Below are 26,994 nucleotides of genomic sequence, written 5' to 3'. Positions count from 1 at the left end.
CAAAAGTTTGGACACACCTACTCATTCAAGGGTTATTCTTTATTTTTACTATTTTCATTTCATTTACATTGTAGAATAATAGCAAAGACATCAAAAGTATGAAATAACATATGGAATCATGTAGTAACCAAAGAAGTGTAAAACAAATCAAAATATATTTTATATTTGAGATTCTTCAAAGTAGCCACCATTTGCCTTGATGACAGCTTTGTACAGGCTTGGCATTCTCTCAACCAACTTCATGATGTAATAAATTGAATAAACTTCAATTAACAGGTGTGCCTTGTTAAACGTTAATTTGTGGAATTTCTTTCCTTCTTAATGCGTTTGAGACAATCAGTTGTGTTGTGACAAGGTCGGGTTGGTATACAGAAGAAAGCCCTATTTGGTAAAAGACCAAGTCCACCAGAGATTTTTGGTTCCAACCGCCTTGTCTTTGTGATACGCAGAGTGTGTGAATGGATGACCTCCGCATGTGTTGTTCCCACCGTGAAGCATGGAGGAGGTGGGATGGTGTGGGGGTGCTTTGCAGGTGTCACTGTCAGTGATTAATTTAGAATTCAAGGCACACTTAACCAGAATGGCTACCACAGCATTCTGCAGCGATATGCCATCCAATCTTGCGCTTAAATGGGACTATCATTTGTTTTTCAACAGGACAATGACCCAACACACTTCCAGACTGTGTAAGGACTATTTGACCAAGAAGGAGTGCTGCATCAGATGATCTGGCATACACAATCACCCGACCTCAACCAAATTGAGATGGTTTGGGATCAGTTGGACCGCAGAATGAAGGAAAAGCAGCCAACAAGTGCTCAGCATATGTGGGAACTCCTTAAAGGCTGTTGGAAAAGCATTCCTCGTTAAGCTGGTTGAGAGAAAAATATAGGAACATGTAGAAAAACCCTTGAATCAGTAGGTTTTCTAAAACTTTTGACTGGTAGTGTAAACCCACCAAAATGTGAAAGTAATGAACAGAAAGGAGTGAATCAATCTACAATAATACATAGGAAGAAGCTTGATGCTTCAACATCTTTATGTATGATTGGAGATCCATCTGAAGCAGAGACAGTGAAGAATTAATATTTTAATGTATTACTTTCTGTGCTTTGACTTGTCAATAATCAACTACTCATAGAAAAGAGCATAGTCTGTCCATTTGCCCTTCTCATTTTTATCAGTGACATAGTGCAGTTTAGCCCCCCCCCCCCCCCCAAAAAAATCCTGCAATTCTACACATTTTGCCATGGGGCAGAGAGAAAAATATGCAGTTTTATAGCTAATTTAATGCTATTCTATACATTTTGCCATGGGGTAGAGAAAATGTTGCAGTTTCAAAGCAAATTTCCTGTAATTCTAAACATTTTGCCATGGCTTAAGAAGTGTTCACTTGCCATCTTCCCCAAACAAAATAAAAGTTTGTTTGATGCTCCCTAATGCTTGGGGGCCCCAGCCTCGCGTGTGCTGTGGGGGTGCGTCCTACGCTACTGATTTTGATGTAGGTTCATTACTGCATTGAAAGCCATGACTGAAAAACTAAAAAGCAGTGCTGAGTCCAAACCTAGAGCATCATAAATCATGTTGTCGCGAAGAGAGTAAGCAGTCCTTTCAGGAACGACACTATTTCATTTCCTCCCAGTTTAGACTCCCCATAAACACGATCCACAAACGAAATCGGAACCTGTTTGGAAGAAGGAAAACTATAGTTAAAGGGATAGATTGGATTTTGGCAATGAAGTCAGATGAACTCCAGGATACCATTTGTATATATCTGCCTCCAGTATGAAGAAAGTTAAGAGGTAGTGTACCCATATACTACCAGTCATTGCGCTAACGCTAGTTAGCAATTGTACACTAGATGGCAACTTCCTTCAAACTGCACGCAGAGACATAAAAATGGTATCCACAATTTAATCTGGCTGTGGGAAAGTAGATAAAACTCTCTTTAACTAAGCTACATACAACCAATTGACATGATTAACATAACTTAATTTATTTGGGTAAAAACATATACTACAGAAGTATTCCCAGAGGATAGCATTTGTCCTCGACGGTAAAAACAAATAAAACATCTCATGATTAAGAAACTAAACAAAATGACACAAAACCCCCCCAAAAAAGGCCTCACCTCTCCAATGGTGTAGTTCAGCTGTCTAGCACGGACAATCATCTCCATCTGAAAGACGTAGCCTTTGGACACACACCTCTCCACCAGACTCTCCAGTACCTCCTTCTTGTAAAGCCTGAGATCACCATGCATAAAAAACAAAACAGTGAGATAACACACAGGCACACTAAGGAAGATAAAGGAAGATGTACCAGTATTTAAGTACAGTTGAAGTCGGAAGTTTACATACAACTTAGCCAAATACATTTAAACTCAGTTTCACAATTTCTGACATTTATTCCCAGTAAAAATTCCCTGTCTTAGGTCAGTCAGGATCACCACTTGATTTTAAGAATGTGAAATGTCAGAATAATATTAGAGATAATTATTTATCACATTCCCAGAGGGTCAGAAGTTTACATAAACTCATTTAGTATTTGGTAGCATTGCCTTCAAATTGTTTAACTTGGGTCAAACGTTTCGGGTAGCCTTTCACAGGCTTCCCACAATAAGTTGGGTGAATTTTGGCCCATTTCTTCTGACAAAGCTGGTGTAATGGAGTCCGGTTTGTTGGCCTCCTTGCTCGCACACGCTTTTTCAGTTCTGCCCACAAATTTTCTACATGATTGACGTCAGGGCTTTGCAATGGACACTCCAATACCTTGACTTTATTTCCCTTAAGCCATTTTGCCAATACTTTGGAAGTATGCTTGGGGTCATTGTCTATTTGGAAGACCCATTTGCGACCAAGCTAAAACTTCCTGACTGATGTCTTGAGATGTTCCTTATATACAGTGACTTGCGAAAGTATTCGGCCCCCTTGAACTTTGCGACCTTTTGCCACATTTCAGGCTTCAAACATAAAGATATTAAACTGTATTTTTTTGTGAAGAATCAACAACAAGTGCGACACAATCATGAAGTGGAACAACATTTATTGGATATTTCAAACTTTTTTAACAAATCAAAAACTGAAAAATTGGGCGTGCAAAATTATTCAGCCCCCTTAAGTTAATACTTTGTAGCGCCACCTTTTGCTGCGATTACAGCTGTAAGTCGCTTGGGGTATGTCTCTATCAGTTTTGCACATCGAGAGACTGACATTTTTTCCCATTCCTCCTTGCAAAACAGCTCGAGCTCAGTGAGGTTGGATGGAGAGCATTTGTGAACAGCAGTTTTCAGTTCTTTTCACAGATTCTCGATTGGATTCAGGTCTGGACTTTGACTTGGCCATTCTAACACCTGGATATGTTTATTTTTGAACCATTCCATTGTAGATTTTGCTTTATGTTTTGGATCATTGTCTTGTTGGAAGACAAATCTCCGTCCCAGTCTCAGGTCTTTTGCAGACTCCATCAGGTTTTCTTCCAGAATGGTCCTGTATTTGGCTCCATCCATCTTCCCATCAATTTTAACCATCTTCCCTGTCCCTGCTGAAGAAAAGCAGGCCCAAATCATGATGCTGCCACCACCATGTTTGACAGTAGGTATGTTGTGTTCAGGGTGATGAGCTGTGTTGCTTTTACGCCAAACATAACGTTTTGCATTGTTGCCAAAAAGTTCAATTTTGGTTTCATCTGACCAGAGCATCTTCTTCCACATGTTTGGTGTGTCTCCCAGGTGGCTTGTGGCAAACTTTAAACTACACTTTTTATGGATATCTTTAAGAAATGGCTTTCGTCTTGCCACTCTTCCATAAAGGCCAGATTTGTGCAATATACGACTGATTGTTGTCCTATGGACAGAGTCTCCCACCTCAGCTGTAGATCTCTGCAGTTCATCCAGAGTGATCATGGGCCTCTTGGCTGCATCTCTGATCAGTCTTCTCCTTGTATGAGCTGAAAGTTTAGAGGGACGGCCAGGTCTTGGTAGATTTGCAGTGGTCTGATACTCCTTCCACTTGCACAGTGCTCCTTGGGATGTTTAAAGCTTGGGAAATCTTTTTGTATCCAAATCCGTCTTTAAACTTCTTCACAACAGTATCTCGGACCTGCCTGGTGTGTTCCTTGTTCTTCATGATGCTCTCTGCGCTTTTAACGGACCTCTGAGACTATCACAGTGCAGGTGCATTTATATGGAGACTTGATTACACACAGGTGGATTGTATTTATCATCATTAGTCATTTAGGTCAACATTGGATCATTCAGAGATCCTCACTGAACTTCTGGAGAGAGTTTGCTGCACTGAAAGTAAAGGGGCTGAATAATTTTGCACGCCCAATTTTTCAGTTTTTGATTTGTTAAAAAAGTTTGAAATATCCAATAAATGTTGTTCCACTTCATGATTGTGTCCCACTTGTTGTTGATTCTTCACAAAAAAATACAGTTTTATATCTTTATGTTTGAAGCCTGAAATGTGGCAAAAGGTCGCAAAGTTCAAGGGGGCCGAATACTTTCGCAAGGCACTGTATATATATATATATATGTATATATATCAACATAATTGTCCCTCCTCATGATGCCATCTATTTTGTGAAGTGCACCAGTCCGTCCTGTAGCAAAGTACCCCCACAACATGATGCTGCCATCCTCGTGCTAGCCATAAAATACATTTGTGGAGTGGTTGAAAAACTAAGTGTATGTAAACTTCCGACTTCAACTGTTGGTGTGATTGCTGTGCCTGCTGTTCATCACACCTATTTACATTTAGCCTCTTACCTGAAGCTGCCAGTCAGGTCTGATGCCCCAGGTCTCAGCAGCACCTGTGTGACATAGTTCGCTCCCCGACTGTTAGAGAGGGAGGGACACACAAACAGACGAGAGTTTAATACTTGCCTTCTGTATAAGCTGGATAAATGACGGCCAACAACCTACACTACCATTCAAAAGTTTGGGGTAAATAAGAAATGTCCTTGTTTTTGAAAGAAAAGCACATATTTTGTCCATTAAAATAACATCAAATTGATCAGAAATACAGTGTAGACATCGTTAATGTTGTAAATGACTATAGCAACTGGAAACGGCTGAATGGGATATTATCAGCAACCATCACTCCTGTGTTCCAATGGCACGTTGTGTTAGCTAAACCAAGTTTATCATTTTAAAATGCTAATTTATCATTAGAAAACCATTTTGCAGTTGAGTAGTTGACTAGTTGAGTATCTGGAGCATCAGCATTTGTGGGTTTGATTATCAAATCAAAGTTTATTTGTCACGTGCGCCAAATACAACAGGCATAGACCTTACAGTGAAATGCTTACTTACAGGCTCTAACCAACAGTGCAATTTCTAAGTTTACGCAGCAGCGTAAAAGAGGGGTTGGGGGGATACACAAATGCAAATAGTCTGGGTAGACATTTGGTTACCTGTTCAGGAGTCTTATGGCTTGGGGGTAAAAACTGTTGAGAAGCCTTTTGGTCTTAGACTTGGCATTCCGGTACCGCTTGCCATCCGGTAGTAGAGAGGACAGTCTATGACTAGGGTGGCTGGGGACTTGGACAATTTTTAGGGCCTTCCTCGTGACACCGCCTGGTGTAGAGGTCCTAGATGGCAGGCAGCTAAGCCCCAGTGATGTACCGGGCCGTACGCACTACCCTCTGTAGTGCCTTGCGGTCGGAGGCCGAGCAGTTGCCATACCAGTCAGTGATGCAACCAGTGTTGCAGCTGTAGATCCTTTTGAGGATCTGAGGACCCATACCAAATCTTTTTAGTTTCCTGAGGGGGAATAAGCTTTGTCGTGCCCTCTTCACGACAATCTTGGTATGTTTGGACCATTCTAGTTTGTTGGTGATGTGGACACCAAGGAACTTAAACTCTCAAACTGTTCCATTATCAGCCCCGTCGATGAGAATGGGGGCGTGCTCGGTCCTCCTTTTCCGATAGTCCACAAACATCTCCTTTGTCTTGGTTACGTTGTGTTACTTCCGGCGCCGAACAGAGATGGCCGCCTCGCTTCGCGTTCCTAGGAAACTATGCAGTTTTTTGTTTTTTTACGTGTTATTTCTTACATTAGTACCCCAGGTCATCTTAGGTTTCATTACATACAGCCGAGAAGAACTACTGTATATAAGATCAGCGTCAACTCACCATCAGTACGACCAAGAATATGTTTTTCGCGACGCGGATCCTGTGTTCTGCCTTACAAACAGGACAACGGAATGGATCGCATGCAGCGACCCAAAAAACGACTCCGAAAAAGAGGGAAACGTGGCGGTCTTCTGGTCAGACTACGGAGACGGGCACATCGTGCCCCACTTCCTAGCATTCTTCTTGCCAATGTCCAGTCTCTTGACAACAAGGTTGATGAAATCCGAGCAAGGGTAGCATTCCAGAGGGACATCAGAGACTGTAACGTTCTGTGCTTCACGGAAACATGGCTCACTGGAGAGACGCTATCAGAAGCGGTGCAGCCAACGGGTTTCTCCACGCATCGCGCCGACAGAAACAAACACCTTTCTGGTAAGAAGAGGGGTGGGGGTGTATGCCTTATGGCTAACGAGGCATGGTGCGATGAAAGAAACATACAGGAACTCAAATCCTTCTGTTCACCTGATTTAGAATTCCTCACAATCAAATGTAGACCGCATTATCTACCAAGAGAATTCTCTTCGATTATAATCACAGCCGTATATATCCCCCCCCAAGCAGACACAGATGGCTCTGAACGAACTTTATTTAACTCTTTGCAAACTGGAAACCATTTATCCGGAGGCTGCATTCATCGTTGTTGGGGATTTTAACAAGGCTAATCTGAAAACAAGACTCCCTAAATTTTATCAGCATAGCAATTGCGCAACCAGGGGCGGAAAAACCTTGGATCACTGTTACTCTAACTTCCGCGACGCATATAAGGCCCTGCCCCGCCCCCCTTTCGGAAAAGCTGACCACGACTCCATTTTGCTGATACCTGCCTACAGACAAAAGCTAAAAAAGAAGCTCCCACGCTGAGGTCTGTCCAACGCTGGTCCGACCAAGCTGACTCCACACTCCAAGACTGCTTCCATCACGTGGACTGGGACATGTTTCGTATTGCGTCAAATAACAACATTGACGAATACGCTGATTCGGTGTGCGAGTTCATTAGAACGTGCGTTGAAGATGTCGTTCCCATAGCAACGATTAAAACATTCCCTAACCAGAAACCTTGGATTGATGGCAGCATTCGCGTGAAACTGAAAGCGCGAACCACTGCTTTCAATCAGGGCAAGGTGTCTGGTAACATGACTGAATACAAACAATGCAGCTATTCCCTCCGTAAGGCTATCAAACAAGCTAAGCGTCAGTACAGAGACAAAGTAGAATCCCAATTCAACGGCTCAGACACAAGAGGCATGTGGCAGGGTCTACAGTCAATCATGGACTACAGGAAGAAATCCAGCCCAGTCACGGACCAGGATGTCTTGCTCCCAGGCAGACTAAATAACTTTTTTGCCCGCTTTGAGGACAATACAGTGCCACTGACACTGCCTGCAACGGAAAAATGCGGTCTCTCCTTCACTGCAGCCGAGGTGAGTAAAACATTTAAACGTGTTAACCCTCGCAAGGCTGCAGTCCCAGACGGCATCCCCAGCCGCGCCCTCAGAGCATGCGCAGACCAGCTGGCTGGTGTGTTTACGGACATATTCAATCAATCCCTATACCAGTCTGCTGTTCCCACATGCTTCAAGAGGGCCACAATCGTTCCTGTTCCCAAGAAAGCTAAGGTAACTGAGCTAAACGACTACCGCCCGTAGCACTCACTTCCGTCATCATGAAGTGCTTTGAGAGACTAGTCAAGGACCATATCACCTCCACCCTACCTGACACCCTAGACCCACTCCAATTTGCTTACCGCTCAAATAGGTCCACAGACGATGCAATCTCAACCACACTGCACACTGCCCTAACCCATCTTGACAAGAGGAATACCTATGTGAGAATGCTGTTCATCGACTACAGCTCGGCATTCAACACCATAGTACCCTCCAAGCTCGTCATCAAGCTCGAGACCCTGGGTCTCGACCCCGCCCTGTGCAACTGGGTACTGGACTTCCTGACGGGCCGCCCCCAGGTGGTGAGGGTAGGTAACAACATCTCCTCCCCGCTGATCCTCAACACTGGGGCCCCACAAGGGTGCGTTCTGAGCCCTCTCCTGTACTCCCTGTTCACCCACGACTGCGTGGCCACGCACGCCTCCAACTCAATCATCAAGTTTGCGGACGACACAACAGTGGTAGGCTTGATTACCAACAACGACGAGATGGCCTACAGGGAGGAGGTGAAGGCCCTCAGAGTGTGGTGTCAGGAAAATAACCTCACACTCAACGTCAACAAAACTAAGGAGATGATTGTGGACTTCAGGAAACAGCAGAGGGAACACCCCCCTATCCACATCGATGGAACAGTAGTGGAGAGAGTAGCAAGTTTTAAGTTCCTCGGCATACACATCACAGACAAACTGAATTGGTCCACTCACACAGACAGCATCGTGAAGAAGGTGCAGCAGCGCCTCTTCAACCTCAGGAGGCTGAAGAAATTCGGCTTGTCACCAAAAGCACTCACAAACTTCTACAGATGCACAATCGAGAGCATCCTGGCGGGCTGTATCACCGCCTGGTACGGCAACTGCTCCGCCCTCAACCGTAAGGCTCTCCAGAGGGTAGTGAGGTCTGCACAACGCATCACCGGGGGCAAACTACCTGCCCTCCAGGACACCTACACCACCCGATGTTACAGGAAGGCCATAAAGATCATCAAGGACATCAACCACCCGAGCCACTGCCTGTTCACCCCGCTATCATCCAGAAGGCGAGGTCAGTACAGGTGCATCAAAGCTGGGACCGAGAGACTGAAAAACAGCTTCTATCTCAAGGCCATCAGACTGTTAAACAGCCACCACTAACATTGAGTGGCTGCTGCCAACACACTGACACTGACTCAACTCCAGCCACTTTAATAATGGGAATTGATGGGAAATGATGTAACTATATCACTATCCACTTTAAACAATGCTACCTTATATAATGTTACTTACCCTACATTATTCATCTCATATGCATACGTATATACTGTACTCTATATCATCGACTGCATCCTTATGTAATACATGTATCACTAGCCACTTTAACTATGCCACTTAGTTTACATACTCATCTCATATGTATATACTGTACTCGATACCATCTACTGTATCTTGCCTATGCTGCTCTGTACAATCACTCATTCATATATCCTTATGTACATATTCTTTATCCCCTTACACTGTGTATAAGACAGTAGTTTAGGAATTGTTAGTTAGATTACTTGTTGGTTATTACTGCATTGTCGGAACTAGAAGCACAAGCATTTCGCTACACTCGCATTAACATCTGCTACCCATGTGTATGTGACAAATAAAATTTGATTTGATTTGATTTTTGATTTGGATAGGTTGTTATTCCGGCACCACCAGGCCAGGTCTCTGACCTCCTCCATATAGGTGGTCTCGTCGTTGATCAGGCCTACCACTGTTGTGTCGTCAGCAAACTTAATGATGGTGTTGGAGTCGTGCCTGGCCACACAGTCGTGGGTGAACAGGGAATACAGGAGGGGACTGAGCACACACCCCTGAGGGGCTCCAGTGTTGAGGATCAGCATGGCAGATGTGTTGCTACCTACCCTTACCACCTGGGAGCGTCCCGTCAGTAAGTCCAGGATCCAGTTGCAGAGGGAGGTGTTTAGTCCCAGGATCCTTAGCTTAGTGATAAGCTTTGAGGGTACTGTGGTGTTGAACGCTGAGCTGTAGTCAATGAATTGCATTCTCACGTAGGTGTTCCTTTTGTCCAGGTGGGAAAGCTCAGTGTGGACTGCAATAGAGATTGCATCACTTGTGGATCTGTTGGGGCGGTATGCAAATTGGAGTGGGTCTAGGGTTTCTGGGATAATGGTGTTGATGTGTGCCATTACGAGCCTTTCAAAGCACTTGGTCAACATGGGTGTGGAAGTGAGTGCTACAGGTCTGTAGTCATTTAGGCAAGTTGCCTTAGTGTTCTTGGGCACAGGGACTATGATGGTCTGCTTGAAACATGTTGGTATTACAGACGCAATCAGGGACATGTTGAAAATGTCAGTGAAGAAACCTGCCAGTTGCTCAGCACAAGCCCTGCCACATAAGACGAGCGTTGGAGCCGGTGTAGTATGATTCAATCTTAGCCCTGTATTGACGCTTTGCCTGTTTGCCGGAGTTCCTCTGTCCAGTGTCTGTGTTCTTTTGCCCATCTTAATCTTTTCTTTTTATCGGCCAGTCTGAGATATGGCTATTTCTTTGCAACTCGGATCCCGGAGTCACCTCTTCACTGTTGACGTTGAGACTGGTGTTTTGCGGGTACTATTTAATGAAGCTGCCAGTGAGAACTTGTGAAGAGTTTCTCAAACGAAACACTCTAATGTACTTGTCCTCTTGCTAGAATAGACTGATGAGTTTTAGAAGAAAGTTCTTTGTTTCTGGCCATTTTGAGCCTGTAATCGGACCCACAAATGCTGATGCTGCAGATACTCAACTAGTCTAAAGGCCCGTTTTATTGCTTCTTTAAATCAGCACAACAGTTTTCAGCTGTGCAAACATAATTGTAAAATGGTTTTCTAAAGATAAATTAGCCTTTTAAAATTATAAACTTGTATTAGCTAACACAACATGCCATTGGAACACAGGAGTGATGGTTGCTGATAACGGGCCTCTGTACGCCTATGTAGATATTCCATTAAAAATCTGCCATTTCCAGCTACAATAGTCATTTCCAACATAATGGACAAAAATGTTTATTTTCTTTCAAAAAGAAGGACATTTCTAAGTGACCCCAAACTTTTGAATGGTAGTGTAGATGTAGCAGACGGGAGTGTGCCCCTGCAGTCACCTGATGAGTTTCCTGCGCAGGTCCCATCCGTACACGCCCCCATCTCCTCTGTATCGGGTGCCTGACACAAGGTCATACCCGCCTTCTCTCTGTTTCCTTGGAGACAAACACATTCACATCAGATACTTGGTAACAGATGATCACATGGTAGAGATGTAGATTGCTAGCAGACATACTATATTCTGAATTCTACGTTCTACATTTCCCCCCAAAATATACATTCACATTTTGCGATGAATTAAAATAGTTGACTTACTTTATGAATTCTGGAATAAATTTAGGCTGCAAGGAAAGATAATTTTATGTATTTTAGGATGTATGCATCCAAAGGATTTCATAACAGATTATCGTGGCAATTAAGCATTTTGATACAAATATCCAACCAAGCAATGTAACACCACAAGTAACCTCTTGATTAGAAAAAGGGACTAGAAAATAGTCTGTTCTTGGAAACATTTTTAAATTGTTGTTATTGTATGTACAGGGTCCGGTGCCATTATCCCAACCTGCTTCTCTGATACTGTATTGTCCAGAGATACAGGAGATCCACTCACATGATGGGAGAGGTCTGCATCCATTATGAAGACATAGTTCCCTCTGGCATGTTTAATGCCATGGATGTAGGCAGTTCCTGAATGCAGAATTAAAAGGACATTACCTGACATGTGTACCTGATATAGTGTTCAATAACACTGTGTTCACTCTGATGAATGAGTATGTGACACTTACCTAATCCTAGTTTCTTTGCTCTTGGTCGAAGGAGCTGAAAAATAACCACAAAGAGCAGAGAGTGAATGAGTGTCTTGCTATGCCAGCAGGTATGTGAATGTTAAAGTATATACAAAAATAACAACTAATCTATTAAATTCACTTACTATCTTGTCCTCTCCGTATATCTTCTGCAGTTGTTCTGCCACCTCAAGTGTCCCATCTGGACTTCCATCATCAATGACAATAATCTCGTACTCGTATCCACTGTGAATAAGTAAAAAGGCGTTTCAACCCATCACACAACAAATGCTAATCTGACATTTGATGAAAACAGGGACTTTACAATGAGCTCTATCATAGTTCCAGTTACAGCTTGAATTTCAGTCAGTCTTTCAAATATGCAATATCTGTTCAAATGTTGTGAGTTAAAGGTAAAGGTACAATCTGCAAAATGTTATTGCAGTCTTTGATGTCTATGGAGTACAATGTTGCATGTTTACGTCATTGCTTGGCCCACCCACAACTGCCTTTTGTTGTTATGAAGACCGCAGAGGTAAAACAGCTGAAATAAGCTCATAGAGGTATTAATATAAATCATATTCCACACACAAATCAGAGGGTATGTCATTAGCTGAAATAATCAATGAGCAACTGGTAATCACAGCAACAGATGGGTGGGTATAATTTGTGATACGTTCCAACAGGAATCTGTTCCAAAAAACTTCGTAAATACAAAGTTGTATAGCGGCAGAATACGTTTTTCACTCACCACGTTTATTCCCGAAAAATGTCTGTTCTCACTCTGGTAGCCTATGGGCAAACATTAAGAATAAACTACGTGGTAAATTGATGCCTATTCGGCACCTAGTTAGCTAGGTGAATTGATCATGCTACTTTGGATGCGTTGTTTGTTGATAACCTTATACTTTCGAAGTTTTAGTTACAGATTCCTGTTGGAACGTTCCACAAATTATACCCACCCGCAACAGATTGCAAAAGTAAGCCATTGACGATCCCAATGAGGGCTGTCCCCTCTTGGCAAATCTTATTTTAGTGACAGCTCATCACTGACATCTTGTCACACACTCCGGACAACATAATCTGAAATGATCTACCTTTCACCGAAGTATTTTACCAATAGCCACACAATAAGCGGTAGATTCTCTCGTTCATTGTAAGTGGGCAACAACACCGAGTATTTATCACCATCTCCCCGGCTTTGCTGTGACCCTTTTCGGCTTGCCATGTTGGTTGGAATGTTGTTGAGCCGGATGCGGGTGCGTTGTAAAATGTTTACCCGTGCAACAAATTCTTCACTATTTGGTTCCTAATAATAGACATACCACTAGGTGGCGCCACATACTGCAGTTATAAATATATTTGACTGTACGGGATTTCTTCTTCTTCTTTGGCATTGGGTTGGCGGATCGCATCCAACGTTCAATGTGCATACATCACTACCTACTGTACTGGAGTGTGAGGCCAGTCACAGGCTAACGACATTAAATGATCTTCATTAGTCATGTTCCTCTAACAAAGTGAAATAGAGCCCAAGACACCACTTCCTTCCCCCCACTACACCACCCAAACCCAAACCCGTCCAGCCTCTCTAACCCTTTCACACAATCTCTCCCCATCTACATCATACAATTCACAAAATATCAACCGTTTCCTCCACTAAACACTCATCACACAGACCTGTTTCATGTCTCCCTATCATCCACAACGTGGCATTCAAACCTGTGTGCCCAAACTGTAGTCTACTCCACACAACTTTATTCACCTATATCGACATACAATATCATTGTCTCCCCTGACTACCAGCATCCCACTCCATTTGCCAAAGACTGAGCCTTTTTGGCCGGATCAATGACTTGACTTCCCTGCGGCCCAGTTGACCTGAATATCTACCCCTTCTCTGCTCACTGCACTCTCAGCCACCACATCAACCTTCTCATTACCCTCCACACCCACATGGGCGGGAACCCTACAAACGTTTACCACCACTCCATCCTCTCCAACAGCACCATCGTCTCCACAAACAAGTCTCCCCTATCCGACCTGCCCATCTTCACACTGCTCAACACTGCAGCCGAATCAGAGCAGATCACCACTCCATCCTCTCCAACAGCACCATCATCTCCACAAACAAGTCTCCCCTATCCGACCTGCCCATCTTCACACTGCTCAACACTGCAGCCGAATCAGAGCAGATCACCACTCTGAGTGGTTTCACCTCCTCCACCCATCTCAAACCTAGTATCATGGCCATCAACTCTGCTGCATACACTAACACATAATCAGTTAACCACTTACATGCACTAACATTGAAATCTGGGATATACACCCCTGTGCCCATCCGACCACTGACTGGATCCTTTTAACCATCTGAATCCTTAAAAATGAATAAAAACGATTATCTATATATCTCTCTAAAAGACATCTCACGTCCTTACTCCATTCTCTCCTGCCCTCAATCATGTCCACACCTAGATTTGTTTTGGAACAGCCAAGGAGGAACGTTCCCCAATGCAATTGCCGGCCCTATCTCTCTCTCCCCCAGTCCATGTTCTACCACCTTCTGCCCGATTGTCCACCTTATCATCAGGGTGAACAACATCTGACTAACCACACTTTCCTGGGGAGTACCATTGTCCACTTCTAACAGCATTGACAATTCTGACCCACCCAACACCCGTATGACTCGATCTAACAAGAAGTCCATGATCCAGTTATACAGACGTCCCCCAATGCACTCAGCTTGATCAACAACCCTTCCCTCCACATGGTATCATAAGCTTTCTCAATGTCAATGTCAAAATACACAACAGTCATCACCTATTTTATTGTCAGGGCCTTGGCTATCTCTGTACTAACTGTCACCAGGGCATCCATCCACCCACTCTGTGCTATGCTCATCAAACCCCTAATCTCCAAGAAATACATCATCCTACTCACTATCATCTTTTCCATCAACTTACACGTTAGATGTCAGTGCGATAGGCCTATAACTGTCCGCCCGGGATCTTTACCTGGTTTTTACAAACGTCAACACCACCGTACGTTTCCACCCAGCAGGTATCACCCCCAGTCATCCACACCTACCGATAAACGACCCAAAAATGTATAAATCAATTAAATCAAAAGCTTTTTTGTTACATTTTGTTTTTACAGATCTGATCACTACACAGGCTCAAGGGGAACCTGGGAGGGCGGATCTTCCGGTGCCAGTACCCCTTGTAAATCTTCATCTAAAATCCTGAAGTCCCAAAATCCTTTCTGCCACAGCCACAATAATGTCCAGTTTCTTAGACTTCTTTGAGACTTCTGCTGTACAGTTTATAACTGTGGCCATGAACGCAACAAAATCCACCTTTTTAACACACAGGGTATATTTTGTCTGGAAGCAAACAAGTACTGCAGGCTGTGGTGTATCCACTAATACCTCTTCTCTAGCATCACTTATTTTCTCAATTCTTTTAATTGCCTCCCCATAGGAGATTTGATTGACCACTAACTTTTGCCACCCCAATCTCCTTCACCCTTACAGGGCACTCCAGTAACTCAAGATCATGATCCCCATCTCAATCTCCTTCATCCTTACAGGGCACTCCAGGAACTCAGGATCATGATCCCCATCTCGATCTCCTTCATCCTTACAGAGCACTCCAGGAACTCAGGATCATGATCCCCATCTCGATCTCCTTCACCCTTACAGAGCACTCCAGGAACTCAAGATCATGATCCCCATCTCAATCTCCTTCATCCTTACAGGGCACTCCAGGAACTCAGGATCATGATCCCCATCTCGATCTCCTTCATCCTTACAGGGCACTCCAGGAACTCAGGATCATGATCCCCATCTCGATCTCCTTCACCCTTACAGGGCACTCCAGTAACTCAAGATCATGATCCCCATCTCAATCTCCTTCATCCTTACAGGGCACTCCAGGAACTCAGGATCATGATCCCCATCTCGATCTCCTTCATCCTTACAGGGCACTCCAGTAACTCAAGATCATGATCCCCATCTCAATCTCCTTCATCCTTACAGAGCACTCCAGGAACTCAAGATCATGATCCCCATCTCGATCTCCTTCATCCTTACAGAGCACTCCAGGAACTCAGGATCATGATCCCCATCTCGATCTCCTTCATCCTTACAGGGCACTCCAGGAACTCAGGATCATGATCCCCATCTCGATCTCCTTCATCCTTACAGGGCACTCCAGGAACTCAGGATCATGATCCCCATCTCAATCTCCTTCATCCTTACAGAGCACTCCAGGAACTCAGGATCATGATCCCCATCTCGATCTCCTTCATCCTTACAGAGCACTCCAGGAACTCAGGATCATGATCCCCATCTCGATCTCCTTCATCCTTACAGGGCACTCCAGGAACTCAGGATCATGATCCCCATCTCGATCTCCTTCATCCTTACAGGGCACTCCAGGAACTCAGGATCATGATCCCCATCTCGATCTCCTTCACCCTTACAGGGCACTCCAGTAACTCAAGATCATGATCCCCATCTCAATCTCCTTCATCCTTACAGGGCACTCCAGTAACTCAAGATCATGATCCCCATCTCAATCTCCTTCATCCTTACAGGGCACTCCAGGAACTCAGGATCATGATCCCCATCTCGATCTCCTTCATCCTTACAGGGCACTCCAGTAACTCAAGATCATGATCCCCATCTCAATCTCCTTCATCCTTACAGAGCACTCCAGGAACTCAAGATCATGATCCCCATCTCGATCTCCTTCATCCTTACAGAGCACTCCAGGAACTCAGGATCATGATCCCCATCTCGATCTCCTTCATCCTTACAGGGCACTCCAGGAACTCAGGATCATGATCCCCATCTCGATCTCCTTCATCCTTACAGGGCACTCCAGGAACTCAGGATCATGATCCCCATCTCAATCTCCTTCATCCTTACAGAGCACTCCAGGAACTCAGGATCATGATCCCCATCTCGATCTCCTTCATCCTTACAGAGCACTCCAGGAACTCAGGATCATGATCCCCATCTCGATCTCCTTCATCCTTACAGGGCACTCCAGGAACTCAGGATCATGATCCCCATCTCGATCTCCTTCATCCTTACAGAGCACTCCAGGAACTCAGATTATGATCCCCAACACAATTGCAACAAAATAATGAATGAAAAACTCAGTGTAGGCTATAGATAAAAATTGCACAATAATTATACATTCAGGGATTTTTTAAAGATTTTATTTTTATTCAACCCGCTCGCCACCCATACTCCCTTTATCCACACACTATATTTCTTGACCCCCAACCTGCCGTGACTGCGGGTTTTGAATCAACCCTCGCATCACTACTTAGCATGACCATTGGGGTGAGGCTCGGACTTAGAGGTCAGTCTCCACTACACCTGCCACCAGAGGAAATTCATCCCCTCTTGTCAGGGTTCAACTTCCATCCGAGACAGCAGGTACGGTTTGTCGGCCTACTTGGAGCCATTCTTCCTCACCTTCCCTCTACACTTGGCTCTTATTGTTCCTCGCTGTCCATAACCACTTCTATCCCTTCTCCATGCTCATGCCGGGCCTTCATCTGCTGTATTGCGGATGGCCTTCATCCAATACCCAACTTCGGTTCCTTGGCCCAATTTACTAGTCTGGCTTTCTCTGGCCTCTCCATGCTGGTAAAACGTGGGCTACTCTGCATCCGAGCGCTTGCATAACATATAATTGACAGGGTATATTTAAGCAATAAGGCATTAGGGTGTGTGGTATATGGCAAATATACCACGGCTAACACCTGTTCAAAGATGCATGAATACAGCCCTTAGCCGTGGTATACTGGCCATATACCTCAACCCCCCGAGGTGCCTTATTGCTATTATAAACTGATTCCCAACATATTAACAGAAGTAAAAATACATGTTGTCACACCTGTGGTATGTCAGCCAATCAGCATTCAGGACTTGAACCATACAGTTTATAATGGAGAATACAGATCATGCCAATATTCAATTCAATTCAATTCACCAGTAACAGTAGGCCATCTTTTATTGTCTTGCAGTATATAATCATTATCTCATTACAGTCAAAAGGGTCCACTGTTTAGGGATGAAGAACAAAAAAAACAAACAGAGTTCAGGCAAGTTTACTTTTAAGGTCATGATTTTATTACTCTCAATTGGCTTCCTGCTGTTTAAGTATTTAGTCTACCATATTTATGTAGAAGCTGGTCTAATGCTGGTCTCTCATGCGCACGCTCTCTCTCACACACACACACACACACACACACACACACACACACACACACACACACACACACACACACACACACACACACACACACACACACACACACACACACACACACTTCGGAGTAGAAAAAAAGTAAAACACATCAAATGTTTTCAAGAACACATGGCAACATTTCAACTGCCAATGGCCGTTTACACACATGAAGCAGGAATTGTAAACAGGGCTTTCCTGTGAGACAAAATACAAAATGTAATACAGGAAATCTGCATGTTAGTGTATAATGAGAATAACAAGATTCAATTTATCATATACAGTATATCTATATATCTATAAAATAATTAAGACATTCTCACAGTATATAATTTGTTTGAAACAAAATAGTTTTTTTATACAAAATTAACTCTTTGGATTAACATTTTGAGGCAGTTTAGGTATAAAAAATATAATACAAGCTACAGATAGTAACCATATTTGAATTTATGCTTAACATGTAATATGTTACAGTGCATGAGTACAAAAACATGGACATAGTCAGGAGCAGATTTAACATTTTCAGTGCGAAGGTCGTAACATACATCAGTTAACTATAACAGGCCTACTGTCGACCAAAATATCCACTACATGGCCTCCATTAAAACATAGGCCTTTACAATATGTTAGCGAGTTTATTAACAGGTAGACCTATTCAAATACTTAAAAATGTACTTTTCATCAGTTTTTATGTAAGTGGAAACACTTGATATATTTGTGTTTCATGAGAAGGAGAAGTGAAGAAGAGGTACCATGTCAACTTCCTTTTCCCCTTAATAGTGGCCCATGTGTCTCTGAGTCACTGACGAGCTCTAATGCACCAAACCTGCTCCACTGTGGTGCTTCGTCAGCTCCAGTCCCAGTCTGTCCATCAGGTCTAATGGCACAAGTGCTCTATGGCCACTTAAAATGAAAGAGATGACAGGAGCTGGACCACAATGTCACAAGAAAATTCAGCTTCCACTGTGTGCTCAAGGCTGGTATCCAAAATATGGGTCCTCTGAAAAATGACATGAAGTCAAAACAGTAAAATAGCATGGTAATATCTTCAATATGGAAATATTTACTGTAAATAGTCCTAGATATGGCTGTTGTACCTGTTTGTGCCTGAGCACCTCTATGACAGCCACTGCTATCACAAACACCAGGGGGACCGATTTCTCCTGCCTGCCCGACTGCTCCTGCGATGCCCGGAGGTCCCGTCTGGCCATCCTCTCCTCTAGGGCCAGGACTGCCCAGCTTGGCCTCTCCTGGGAGACCTGCACAAACACAATCACAAAAAACCCAAATCACTAAGTTGACAGCAACAATTAAACTTTTCAATTACCGTTTCTTGATTTTTCTGCTCATAGAGACAGAGCTGATGAGTGTACCTGCAAATCCTTTGATTCCCTGTGGTCCCTGGACATTGGGCCCTAAGCTGCCTTTTTCCCCGGGGGCACCTCTACGTCCTGAAGGAAAGAAGGAAACACTGATGAGAGACACTTATCACGTAAGAAGTCTGACCAGGACTGAATACATACCACCACCACCACCACCACCGTGTAAAACCCAAGGCCTCACCCTGCTCTCCTGGGTATCCAGACTTCCCTGGTTCCCCACTAGTTCCCAGTCTTCCCTGGTTCCCCCTCTGTCCTGGTGGGCCCTTTCCCCCTGGTATACCAGGCTCTCCTGGGGGACCCACTGGCTCCTCAATGGGCACAGGCTTGCGGCTCATCTCATTCAGGAACAAATCCAGCTTCAGCACCTCGTCTGAAAAACAATCGGGAATAAGTCTACACAGATACACACAACCATGTGCACTCCCTCAAACATCACCTTACATTAACACAAGTACAGCATTGCAGTACTTACTGTGCACCAGTTGCTCACAGGCCTGTGTGACGAGCTGGAAGATCATTGCCATGGACTGAGGCTCTCCCTAAAACACAGAGCATGTCTGTCAATCAATGGGTCAAGAGAGCACAAACACATTTTCTTGCAGAGACAAACTTGCATGATAAAAATGTACCTTCTCTCCCCTTTCACCTTTATTCCCAGGAAGACCCTGTTAATAGAAAGGGAAACTACAATGAACTAGTTGATAACCATTATTGCTACAAATACAATTTGGTTCACCTCAGACAATGGATCATCACTGGATGATTTAACATTGAGCATACTGAAATTGTGTGATGGCGTGATTGTTGTTTTCAACAGTATATTGGATGTGACAGTCCCAGGGTATGAAGCTCCGTTTGTGCCTCAGTACTTACGGTCGGCCCCACCCCCCCTAAAGGTCCCCTCTCTCCAACAACCCCTGGGTGTCCTGGCATACCCTGGAAACCCTGACAACACAGATGGGTGGATTAGGGGAGGAGCAATAGAGAGATCACTAGAAAAGCAATGACAAGTCTGTCTCCGCTTGTCTCCACCCCACTCTTACCCTAGGTCCAGTAATCCCTGGTCCGCCCATGTTCCCCTCAACTCCTCTGATGCCCTGAAAAACACCGGGGAGGCAAAGGTCAGGGTCAGAGCTGGCTTCAGACTGATACACATAACTAATAATACAAACACTTGGAGTCTTGAGCTCCAGGCATGGTTTGTGGAACGTGTTTGAATAAGGGTTGAGATTGAGCTCACCTTGGGGCCTGGGGCTCCTTCGTTCCCTTTGGGTCCAGGAGGACCTGGTAAACCCTAGAGAAACACAGGGATGCGGATGGAGGAGGGGAGGAGATGATAGGGAAGGGAAGGAGAAGGAAGGAAAGTGGAGGGATCAAAGAAGAAAACCATAATGTAAACTACGTCACAGTGGATCAAATTTTTGAAGACAAGTAAAATCAAAATAATATCCTGTTCGGTTTCTTCAATGGCAATGTTGTAAATCAGACTCACCTGCCCACCTGGCTTTCCCACCTCCCCCTTCACACCCCGAGCCCCTGGAGGTCCCTGTAGAGACGGAACAGACACAGAGGTCCAAAGTGATACATATTGCTGTAATCACAGAATAACACGGCACAGATCTGCAATATGCTGACATTGCACAATTGTCACAATAACACGTTTCCAATTCAAAAAGGGCAAACATGATATAGATGCATTTAAAAAGCAATGTAGCACTTTCTAAACATGGAGAGCAATAAGGATGCTCTAAAAGAATCATTTACAATCGACCCACCACTTTGCCCTGAACTGTCAATCCCCGAGGGCCACGATTTCCCAGGGGCCCAAGAACGCCTTCTGACCCCATTTTCCCTGAAGGGCCTATCTCACCCTGAGAAAAACAGGAGTGGTGAATAGAGGTTAAAATATAGGAAAATCTGTCACCATCACATTCTGACAAACATGATGATGTACAGTACATGTGAAAATAGACTATGGTGCAATACAGATGGCGTTCAGCTGTGTATAGTGAACTGTTCAGGCGCTTCTGTATCGGCTTCACAAGTGTCAAGACCTCTGACCTTTTGGCCCTCCTCTCCCTTTTCACCCTTTTCTCCACGAGGACCCGGTTTGCCCTAAAAAAAAACAGGGACAAGGATTGTTGCATAATAATCTTAGGATCAGTCATGAAATCATTGCAATTGCTTATCACTACATTACAGTTAATTTAATCAATTTATTCTGCTTTAAATCATAACGTAACACTGTGACTCACAGGAGGACCCATGACACCAGGAGCTCCAGGTATGTCGGAGGTACAGGTGCAGGCATAGGCAGGGGCGGGGCAGCTCTCCTCATCCCTCTGAGATAGTCACACAGGCAGCATTACAGTCAACGAAGTTACAGTGATATTCAGGGCAGGACGCCAGATACATTCATTCACTCCGCTTCTAATACATTCATTAACTCCATATTCCTCTAGACGTCGGTATTTATTCATTACCCCATGACCTTTAATAGAGAGTTACTGTGTGTCACTAACCAGGCCTGGCAAATCACAGCAGGTGTCCTCTAATGCCCAGGTGGTGTTGCACACAATCTCAAAGGACTGTAGCTGGAACTGAAGGCAAAAAAAACAAAAACAAAGAGTCTGGTCACTACAGTATATGTTATGTGTTGGTCAAAGTAATAGTTCTGTTCTAACTAACCGGGGCAGAGCCGCTGTGTGGTCCACGGGTCTTCATCAGTTTGCCCAGTGTCTCAAAACCGTCAGTGGGCAGAGTCCCCAGTGGCCGTGCGGGCCTCTCACCCACATGCTGGCAGTCCACAGACAGGGATACGCTCACCTGGCTGATAGACAGGTGGATCTGCCAATCACAGGACAGAAGGGTCTGTTAGAACGACTCGTGCTGTATGTCACAACCATAGACAATATATTAGAGTTCTATATCCATGGTCACATTCTCTAATCACCATCTAAGACTCAGCATTGTCTTAATGTTGAACTGCCCCTCGTCCTCGTTTTCTCTCCCCCTTTCTTCCTTCTATTTATCAAATATTTTCTCTCTCGTTCACCTTGTGGAAGCTTCCGTAGAACAGCCTGTGGACCTGTGGCTGGTCGAAGGTGAGCTCCTGAACCTCCCCTCTGTAGTCCAGACTGAAGTACAGCAACAGTTTGCTCACAGCTGGGGGGCACAGAGAGAGAAAGGAGAGAGAGAGAGAGAGAGAGGGAGGGGAAATGAAAAACTGTTTTTGGGGGAAATGATCCACCATGATGAGCAAACAATCTTCCCCCTAAAGTCAGACCGCGGAGTCCCTACCCCTTTGAAGAGTGTCATAAATAACTCAGTGCCCCTAACACCCCCCCACCCCCCGGCACTGATTTGGCTAATAAATACTTTGAGTGAAAATGTACTGTGATGTAAAGATTGCTAGGTGTGACAACAATACATGAATGCACTAATTGTAAGTTGCTAAGGATGACTGAAGCAAATTTTGTGAGATCCCTGAGCACAACAAACAGTAAAAACTACAAATCCCTAAAAATGGCAGTCCTCAACCCCATCCCTCTCCTCAGACTCACGGTCCAGCACCACGCCCATCTTGGGCTGGAAGTCGTTGTCGGTGAGTTGCCAGAGGGCAAAGGGCTCCCTGGGGGTGTCCTGTAGCAGACGGAAAGCTATACTGATGGTGTGATCTGGAGAAAAGCCTGCTGGGTGGATGAATCTGTGGATGGGACAATATAGAGATAAGTGACCTGTGTGTGTGTGTGTGTGTGTGTGTGTGTGTGTGTGTGTGTGTGTGTGTGTGTGTGTGCCTGTGTAAATGTCTCACCCTGTGCTCTGAGTCAGTTGGATGTCTCTGTACACAGTATAGGTGTGTAGAGTATTGAAGACAAAAGGCTCAGCCGCCACCCCCTCCACAGATGAGTAAGTCCTCTGGGTCAGACCAAAAGCCTCCATCATATCAAACCCTGGTGCAGAAACACACACAGACTCTCACACACCCAATGCGTATATGACAAACGCTCTTTACTTTACAAACATAATTTCCTTACCTTTTACAATGCTGTTTCTGATGGTCACCTCAGGGCATACTGTAACACAAGAGGGCAGTGTTTAATCAAAAACAAAGGTATGTTACAGCACTCAATGCAGCTCTGTTCTGTAGAATTAACTATAATATAAAGAAGTACCTTCATTGCGAATTGGGTGCAGTCTAGGATGAATGGGGATTCTGGCTGGGGACGATGCTGTCGGGATCAAAATCCAAATGCTCAATACTTCTATCTAGTTCTACTTTCATGAATGTGTAATGTTACACAATCCTCCCACCAAGAGGATTGTACCCAAGTGATCTGTTTACATCTACAATCAATCCCCGAGCTGACAAGGTAAACATCGGTCGTTCTGCCCCTGAGCAAGGCAGTTAACCCACTGTTCCCCGGGCGCCGAAGACGTGGATGTCGATTAAGGCAGCCCCCCGCACCGCTCTGATTCAGAGGGTTGGGTTAAATGCGGAAGACACATTTCAGTTGAAGGCATTCAGTTGTACAACTGACAAGGTATCCCCCTTTCCCAATGCTGATGATATACAGACCTGTGGGGTGGAGAATGGAGACTGCAGCTCCCTCTACAGTGTCGAGGCGGGAGTGCACACTGATGCGGTACACAGTCTCTGGCTCCAGCTCAGTGAAACAGTAGCTGCTGCTTGATGCATCCACTATCTCCTGCTTTGTCTGCTTGTCTGGGCTCCCAAACACCGTAGGGACATAGAGAAAAACATACGCCGCACACAATATCCTTGTAAGAAACAGCGATGGGTGGTCGCTCCAAAACCAAGATCCCCGACTACCCGTGTCACTTCGAGATGTGCTAGAAAAGGTCTCGTTACCTTTGAAAGACTGGATGGCAATGCGGTAACCGCTGACTGCTGAAACAGGCCTCCAAGACACGCAGATACTGGAGTGATCAGACCTCATCACACTGACACTGCTCACTCGCAGACTGACTGGAGGAACAGACATGGAGAGACAACTGACGGGATGTCTGCGTACACTAGAGCACGCGAGACCATGCATTCACAGGTGATAGACTATTAATGACAGTTGGTGTGTAAGTGACTCACTGGTCTTGCCCTGTGCGGAGGCGCTCCCTCCCTCTCGGTTGCGGTACTCCGCAGTGACCAGGATGCTGTAGCGTGTGTCAGGTAGCAGGGTCTGCAGCAATGTTTGTCTCTCGCTGCCTGAAACCAACACCTGCAGAGGCATAACACTGTAACAACTAACCTAACCTGTGTGTGTGTGTGTGTGTGTTACTCACAGTGCTCTCCTGTGTCTCTCCTCCCATCAGGGCGGTGTAGGAGACATGGTATTGCAGTACATGGGCGTTGGGAGGAACCCAGCTCACCAGGAGACTGACTGCAGTCTCCTCTGAGACGGACACACTGGAAGGGCCGCCACCTGACACTAGGACACATTAACCCGTGCTCTTTAAGCTGAGAACTACAACCTTTACATCCCAATATTACATATTGATCCGATTAACATCTCCAGGTCTGTGACAATGTGTGCATTTTGAACTCACAGGTGCTGTATCGTATAGCCACTGCCTCACTCTGGGCTCCATCGGCGTAGAGGGCAGACAGTGAGATCTGATACTCCTTATCGTCCTGCACCCCCTCCAATATGGCCCCCTCGCTGTCCCCATCCACCCTCAACTGAAACACACAGCAAATGTAACACTAAAATCCATGCAACACAGCGTCGAATTGGCAATGAAATATGGCGCGTCTTACTAGATTTAACAGACAGGCCGAGGTTCCTCCACATACCTGTCTGAGGTCCCCTCCACTGAGTGAGATCCATTTAATCAGGTAGGAGACAACGTCATCGGCGGCTGACTCCCATCGAACTGTGATGTCACTTCCTGAGAAGTTTGTGACTCTGAGATCAGAGGGGGCTGGTACCCTCACTGACAGAGAGAGGGGCAGAGGTGAGGGAGAAACAACAATCTCTGTCATATACACAGGTCATGTATGGATGTGAAAATGTGTGCGTGTGTGTGACGTGCTAGGTTTCATGATCTTACATGTGGTGACGTTGGCTGTGAGCGGTGAGGACAGGCCCTGCTCATACTGTGACTGCACCGACACCAAGTATCTAGACAGAGAGGACAGGTTCTGTAGCAGAACTGAGTTCACACCTGTCACCTCCACCTGGAGAGAAGAGAGGCGAGCGGGAAAGTGACAGACAGAGAGAAGGAGATACTAAATTAATGAATCAAGGAAATATCTTATAATACAACATATTGCCTCCTGGGTGGCGCAGTGGTCTAAGGCACTGCATCACAGTGTTAGCTGTGTCACCAGAGACTCTGGGTTCGAACCCAGGCTCTGTCGCAGCCAGCCGCGACCGGGAGGTCCGTGGCACAATTGGCCTAGCGTTGTCCGTGTTAGGGAGGTTTTGGCCAGTAGAGATATCCTTGTCCCATCGCGCACTAGCGACTCCTGTGGTAGACCGGGCGCAGTGCACGCTAACCAGGTCGCCAGGTGCACGGTGTTTCCTCCGACACATTGGTGCGGCTGGCTTCCGGGTTGGATGCGCGCTGTTTTAAGAAGCAGAGGACACATGGCTTTCGACCTTCGTCTCTCCTGAGCCCGTACGGGATAATAAATAATAATAAATAAAACATATTTATTGAGTAGTGCATGTTTTATTCCACAGTAGTTAAATGGTGAGCACCTGTTTGACGTCACTGCCATGGTTGGTGCTGCAGGTGATTCTGTGACCGGGAACATCAACCACTCCAGGAACCCAGCTGACCCTGACCATGCTGTGGCTCACCTTGGGAAACTGCATACTGACGGGGGAGGGCAACGGGTCTATAGAGAAAGAGTAGAAAATATTTTAACTGTTTTATTTCACCAGGTAGGCCAGTTGAGAACAAGTTCACATTTACAACTGCGACCTGGCCAAGATAAAGCAAAGCAGTGCGACACAAACAACAACAGAGTTACACATGGAATAAACATACATACAGTCAATAACACAATAGAGAAAAAGTCTATATACAGTGTGTGCAAATGTGGTAGGATAAGGGAGGTAAGGCAATAAATAGGCCATAGTAGCGAAATAACTACAATTTAGCAATTAAACACTGGAGTGATAGATGAATGTGCAAGTAGAGATACTGGGATACAAAGGAGCAAAAAAATAAAAAATAAATAACAGTATGGGGATGAGGAAGTTGGATGGGCTATTTACAGATGGGCTATGTACAGGTGCAGTGATCTGTGAGCTGCTCTGACAGCTGGTGCTTAACTTTAGTGAGGGTATGGGTGTCCAGCTTCAGTGATTTTTACAATTCGTTCCAGTCATTGAGCAGCAGAGGACTGGAAGGGAAGGCGGCCAAAGTAGGAATTGGCTTTGGGGGTGACCAGTGAGATATAGCTGCTGGAGTGCGTGCTATGAGTGGGTGCTGCTATGGTGACCAGTGAGCTGAGATAAGGCGGGGATTTATCTAGCAAAGACCTATAGATGGACCTGGAGCAAGTGGGATTGGCGACGAATATGAAGCGAGAGCCAGCCAACGAGAGCATACAGGTCGCAGTGGTGGGTAGTGTATGAGGCTTTGGTGACAAAACGGATGGCACTGTGATAGACTGCATCCAATTTGCTGAGTAGAGTTTGAGGTTATTTTGCAAATTACAAGGATCGGCA

General features: G+C 45.0%; 2 protein-coding genes across 5 annotated transcripts in view; both read right to left on the bottom strand.

The window, feature by feature from the left end:
• Nucleotides 1-20: 20 nt before the first annotated feature.
• Nucleotides 21-12,923, bottom strand: dpm1 (dolichyl-phosphate mannosyltransferase subunit 1, catalytic). Its single transcript, XM_064923020.1, has 9 exons — nucleotides 12,747-12,923; nucleotides 11,796-11,895; nucleotides 11,650-11,683; nucleotides 11,475-11,551; nucleotides 11,177-11,202; nucleotides 10,921-11,016; nucleotides 4,769-4,837; nucleotides 2,132-2,246; nucleotides 21-1,684 (listed from the first exon to the last, which is right to left on the bottom strand). Exons 1-9 carry the CDS (start codon nucleotides 12,875-12,877, stop codon nucleotides 1,580-1,582), a joined length of 753 nt encoding a protein of 250 aa, XP_064779092.1. The 5' UTR covers nucleotides 12,878-12,923; the 3' UTR covers nucleotides 21-1,579.
• A 4,729-nt stretch (nucleotides 12,924-17,652) lies between these two features.
• The window catches only part of LOC135504419 (collagen alpha-1(XX) chain), a 31,872-nt gene continuing 22,530 nt past the window's right edge, over nucleotides 17,653-26,994 (bottom strand). For 3 of the 4 annotated variants that reach the window (XM_064923012.1, XM_064923014.1, XM_064923011.1), the window contains 28 exons: nucleotides 26,017-26,156; nucleotides 25,364-25,490; nucleotides 25,107-25,246; nucleotides 24,860-24,992; nucleotides 24,596-24,741; nucleotides 24,402-24,531; nucleotides 24,168-24,284; nucleotides 23,874-24,020; nucleotides 23,470-23,526; nucleotides 23,332-23,370; nucleotides 23,109-23,247; nucleotides 22,858-23,000; nucleotides 22,350-22,459; nucleotides 21,983-22,141; nucleotides 21,817-21,894; nucleotides 21,550-21,636; nucleotides 21,356-21,409; nucleotides 21,070-21,165; nucleotides 20,787-20,840; nucleotides 20,535-20,588; nucleotides 20,338-20,391; nucleotides 20,168-20,239; nucleotides 19,924-19,959; nucleotides 19,767-19,833; nucleotides 19,476-19,664; nucleotides 19,286-19,363; nucleotides 19,010-19,171; nucleotides 17,653-18,912 (listed from right to left, as the gene is read on the bottom strand). In XM_064923012.1, coding sequence (XP_064779084.1) covers nucleotides 18,884-18,912; nucleotides 19,010-19,171; nucleotides 19,286-19,363; nucleotides 19,476-19,664; nucleotides 19,767-19,833; nucleotides 19,924-19,959; nucleotides 20,168-20,239; nucleotides 20,338-20,391; nucleotides 20,535-20,588; nucleotides 20,787-20,840; nucleotides 21,070-21,165; nucleotides 21,356-21,409; nucleotides 21,550-21,636; nucleotides 21,817-21,894; nucleotides 21,983-22,141; nucleotides 22,350-22,459; nucleotides 22,858-23,000; nucleotides 23,109-23,247; nucleotides 23,332-23,370; nucleotides 23,470-23,526; nucleotides 23,874-24,020; nucleotides 24,168-24,284; nucleotides 24,402-24,531; nucleotides 24,596-24,741; nucleotides 24,860-24,992; nucleotides 25,107-25,246; nucleotides 25,364-25,490; nucleotides 26,017-26,156 — 2,837 coding nt within the window. In that variant the 3' untranslated portion in view covers nucleotides 17,653-18,883. Of the gene's footprint in view, nucleotides 18,913-19,009; nucleotides 19,172-19,285; nucleotides 19,364-19,475; nucleotides 19,665-19,766; nucleotides 19,834-19,923; nucleotides 19,960-20,167; nucleotides 20,240-20,337; nucleotides 20,392-20,534; nucleotides 20,589-20,786; nucleotides 20,841-21,069; nucleotides 21,166-21,280; nucleotides 21,410-21,549; nucleotides 21,637-21,816; nucleotides 21,895-21,982; nucleotides 22,142-22,349; nucleotides 22,460-22,857; nucleotides 23,001-23,108; nucleotides 23,248-23,331; nucleotides 23,371-23,469; nucleotides 23,527-23,873; nucleotides 24,021-24,167; nucleotides 24,285-24,401; nucleotides 24,532-24,595; nucleotides 24,742-24,859; nucleotides 24,993-25,106; nucleotides 25,247-25,363; nucleotides 25,491-26,016; nucleotides 26,157-26,994 lie in introns of those variants that run through there. The other variant, XM_064923015.1, reaches the window with a different exon arrangement.

Source organism: Oncorhynchus masou, chromosome 18, assembly GCF_036934945.1.
Source record: "Oncorhynchus masou masou isolate Uvic2021 chromosome 18, UVic_Omas_1.1, whole genome shotgun sequence".
NCBI lineage: Eukaryota > Metazoa > Chordata > Actinopteri > Salmoniformes > Salmonidae > Oncorhynchus > Oncorhynchus masou.
Note: the sequence above shows the minus strand (reverse complement) of the source record. Positions and strands in the feature narration are given on the sequence as shown.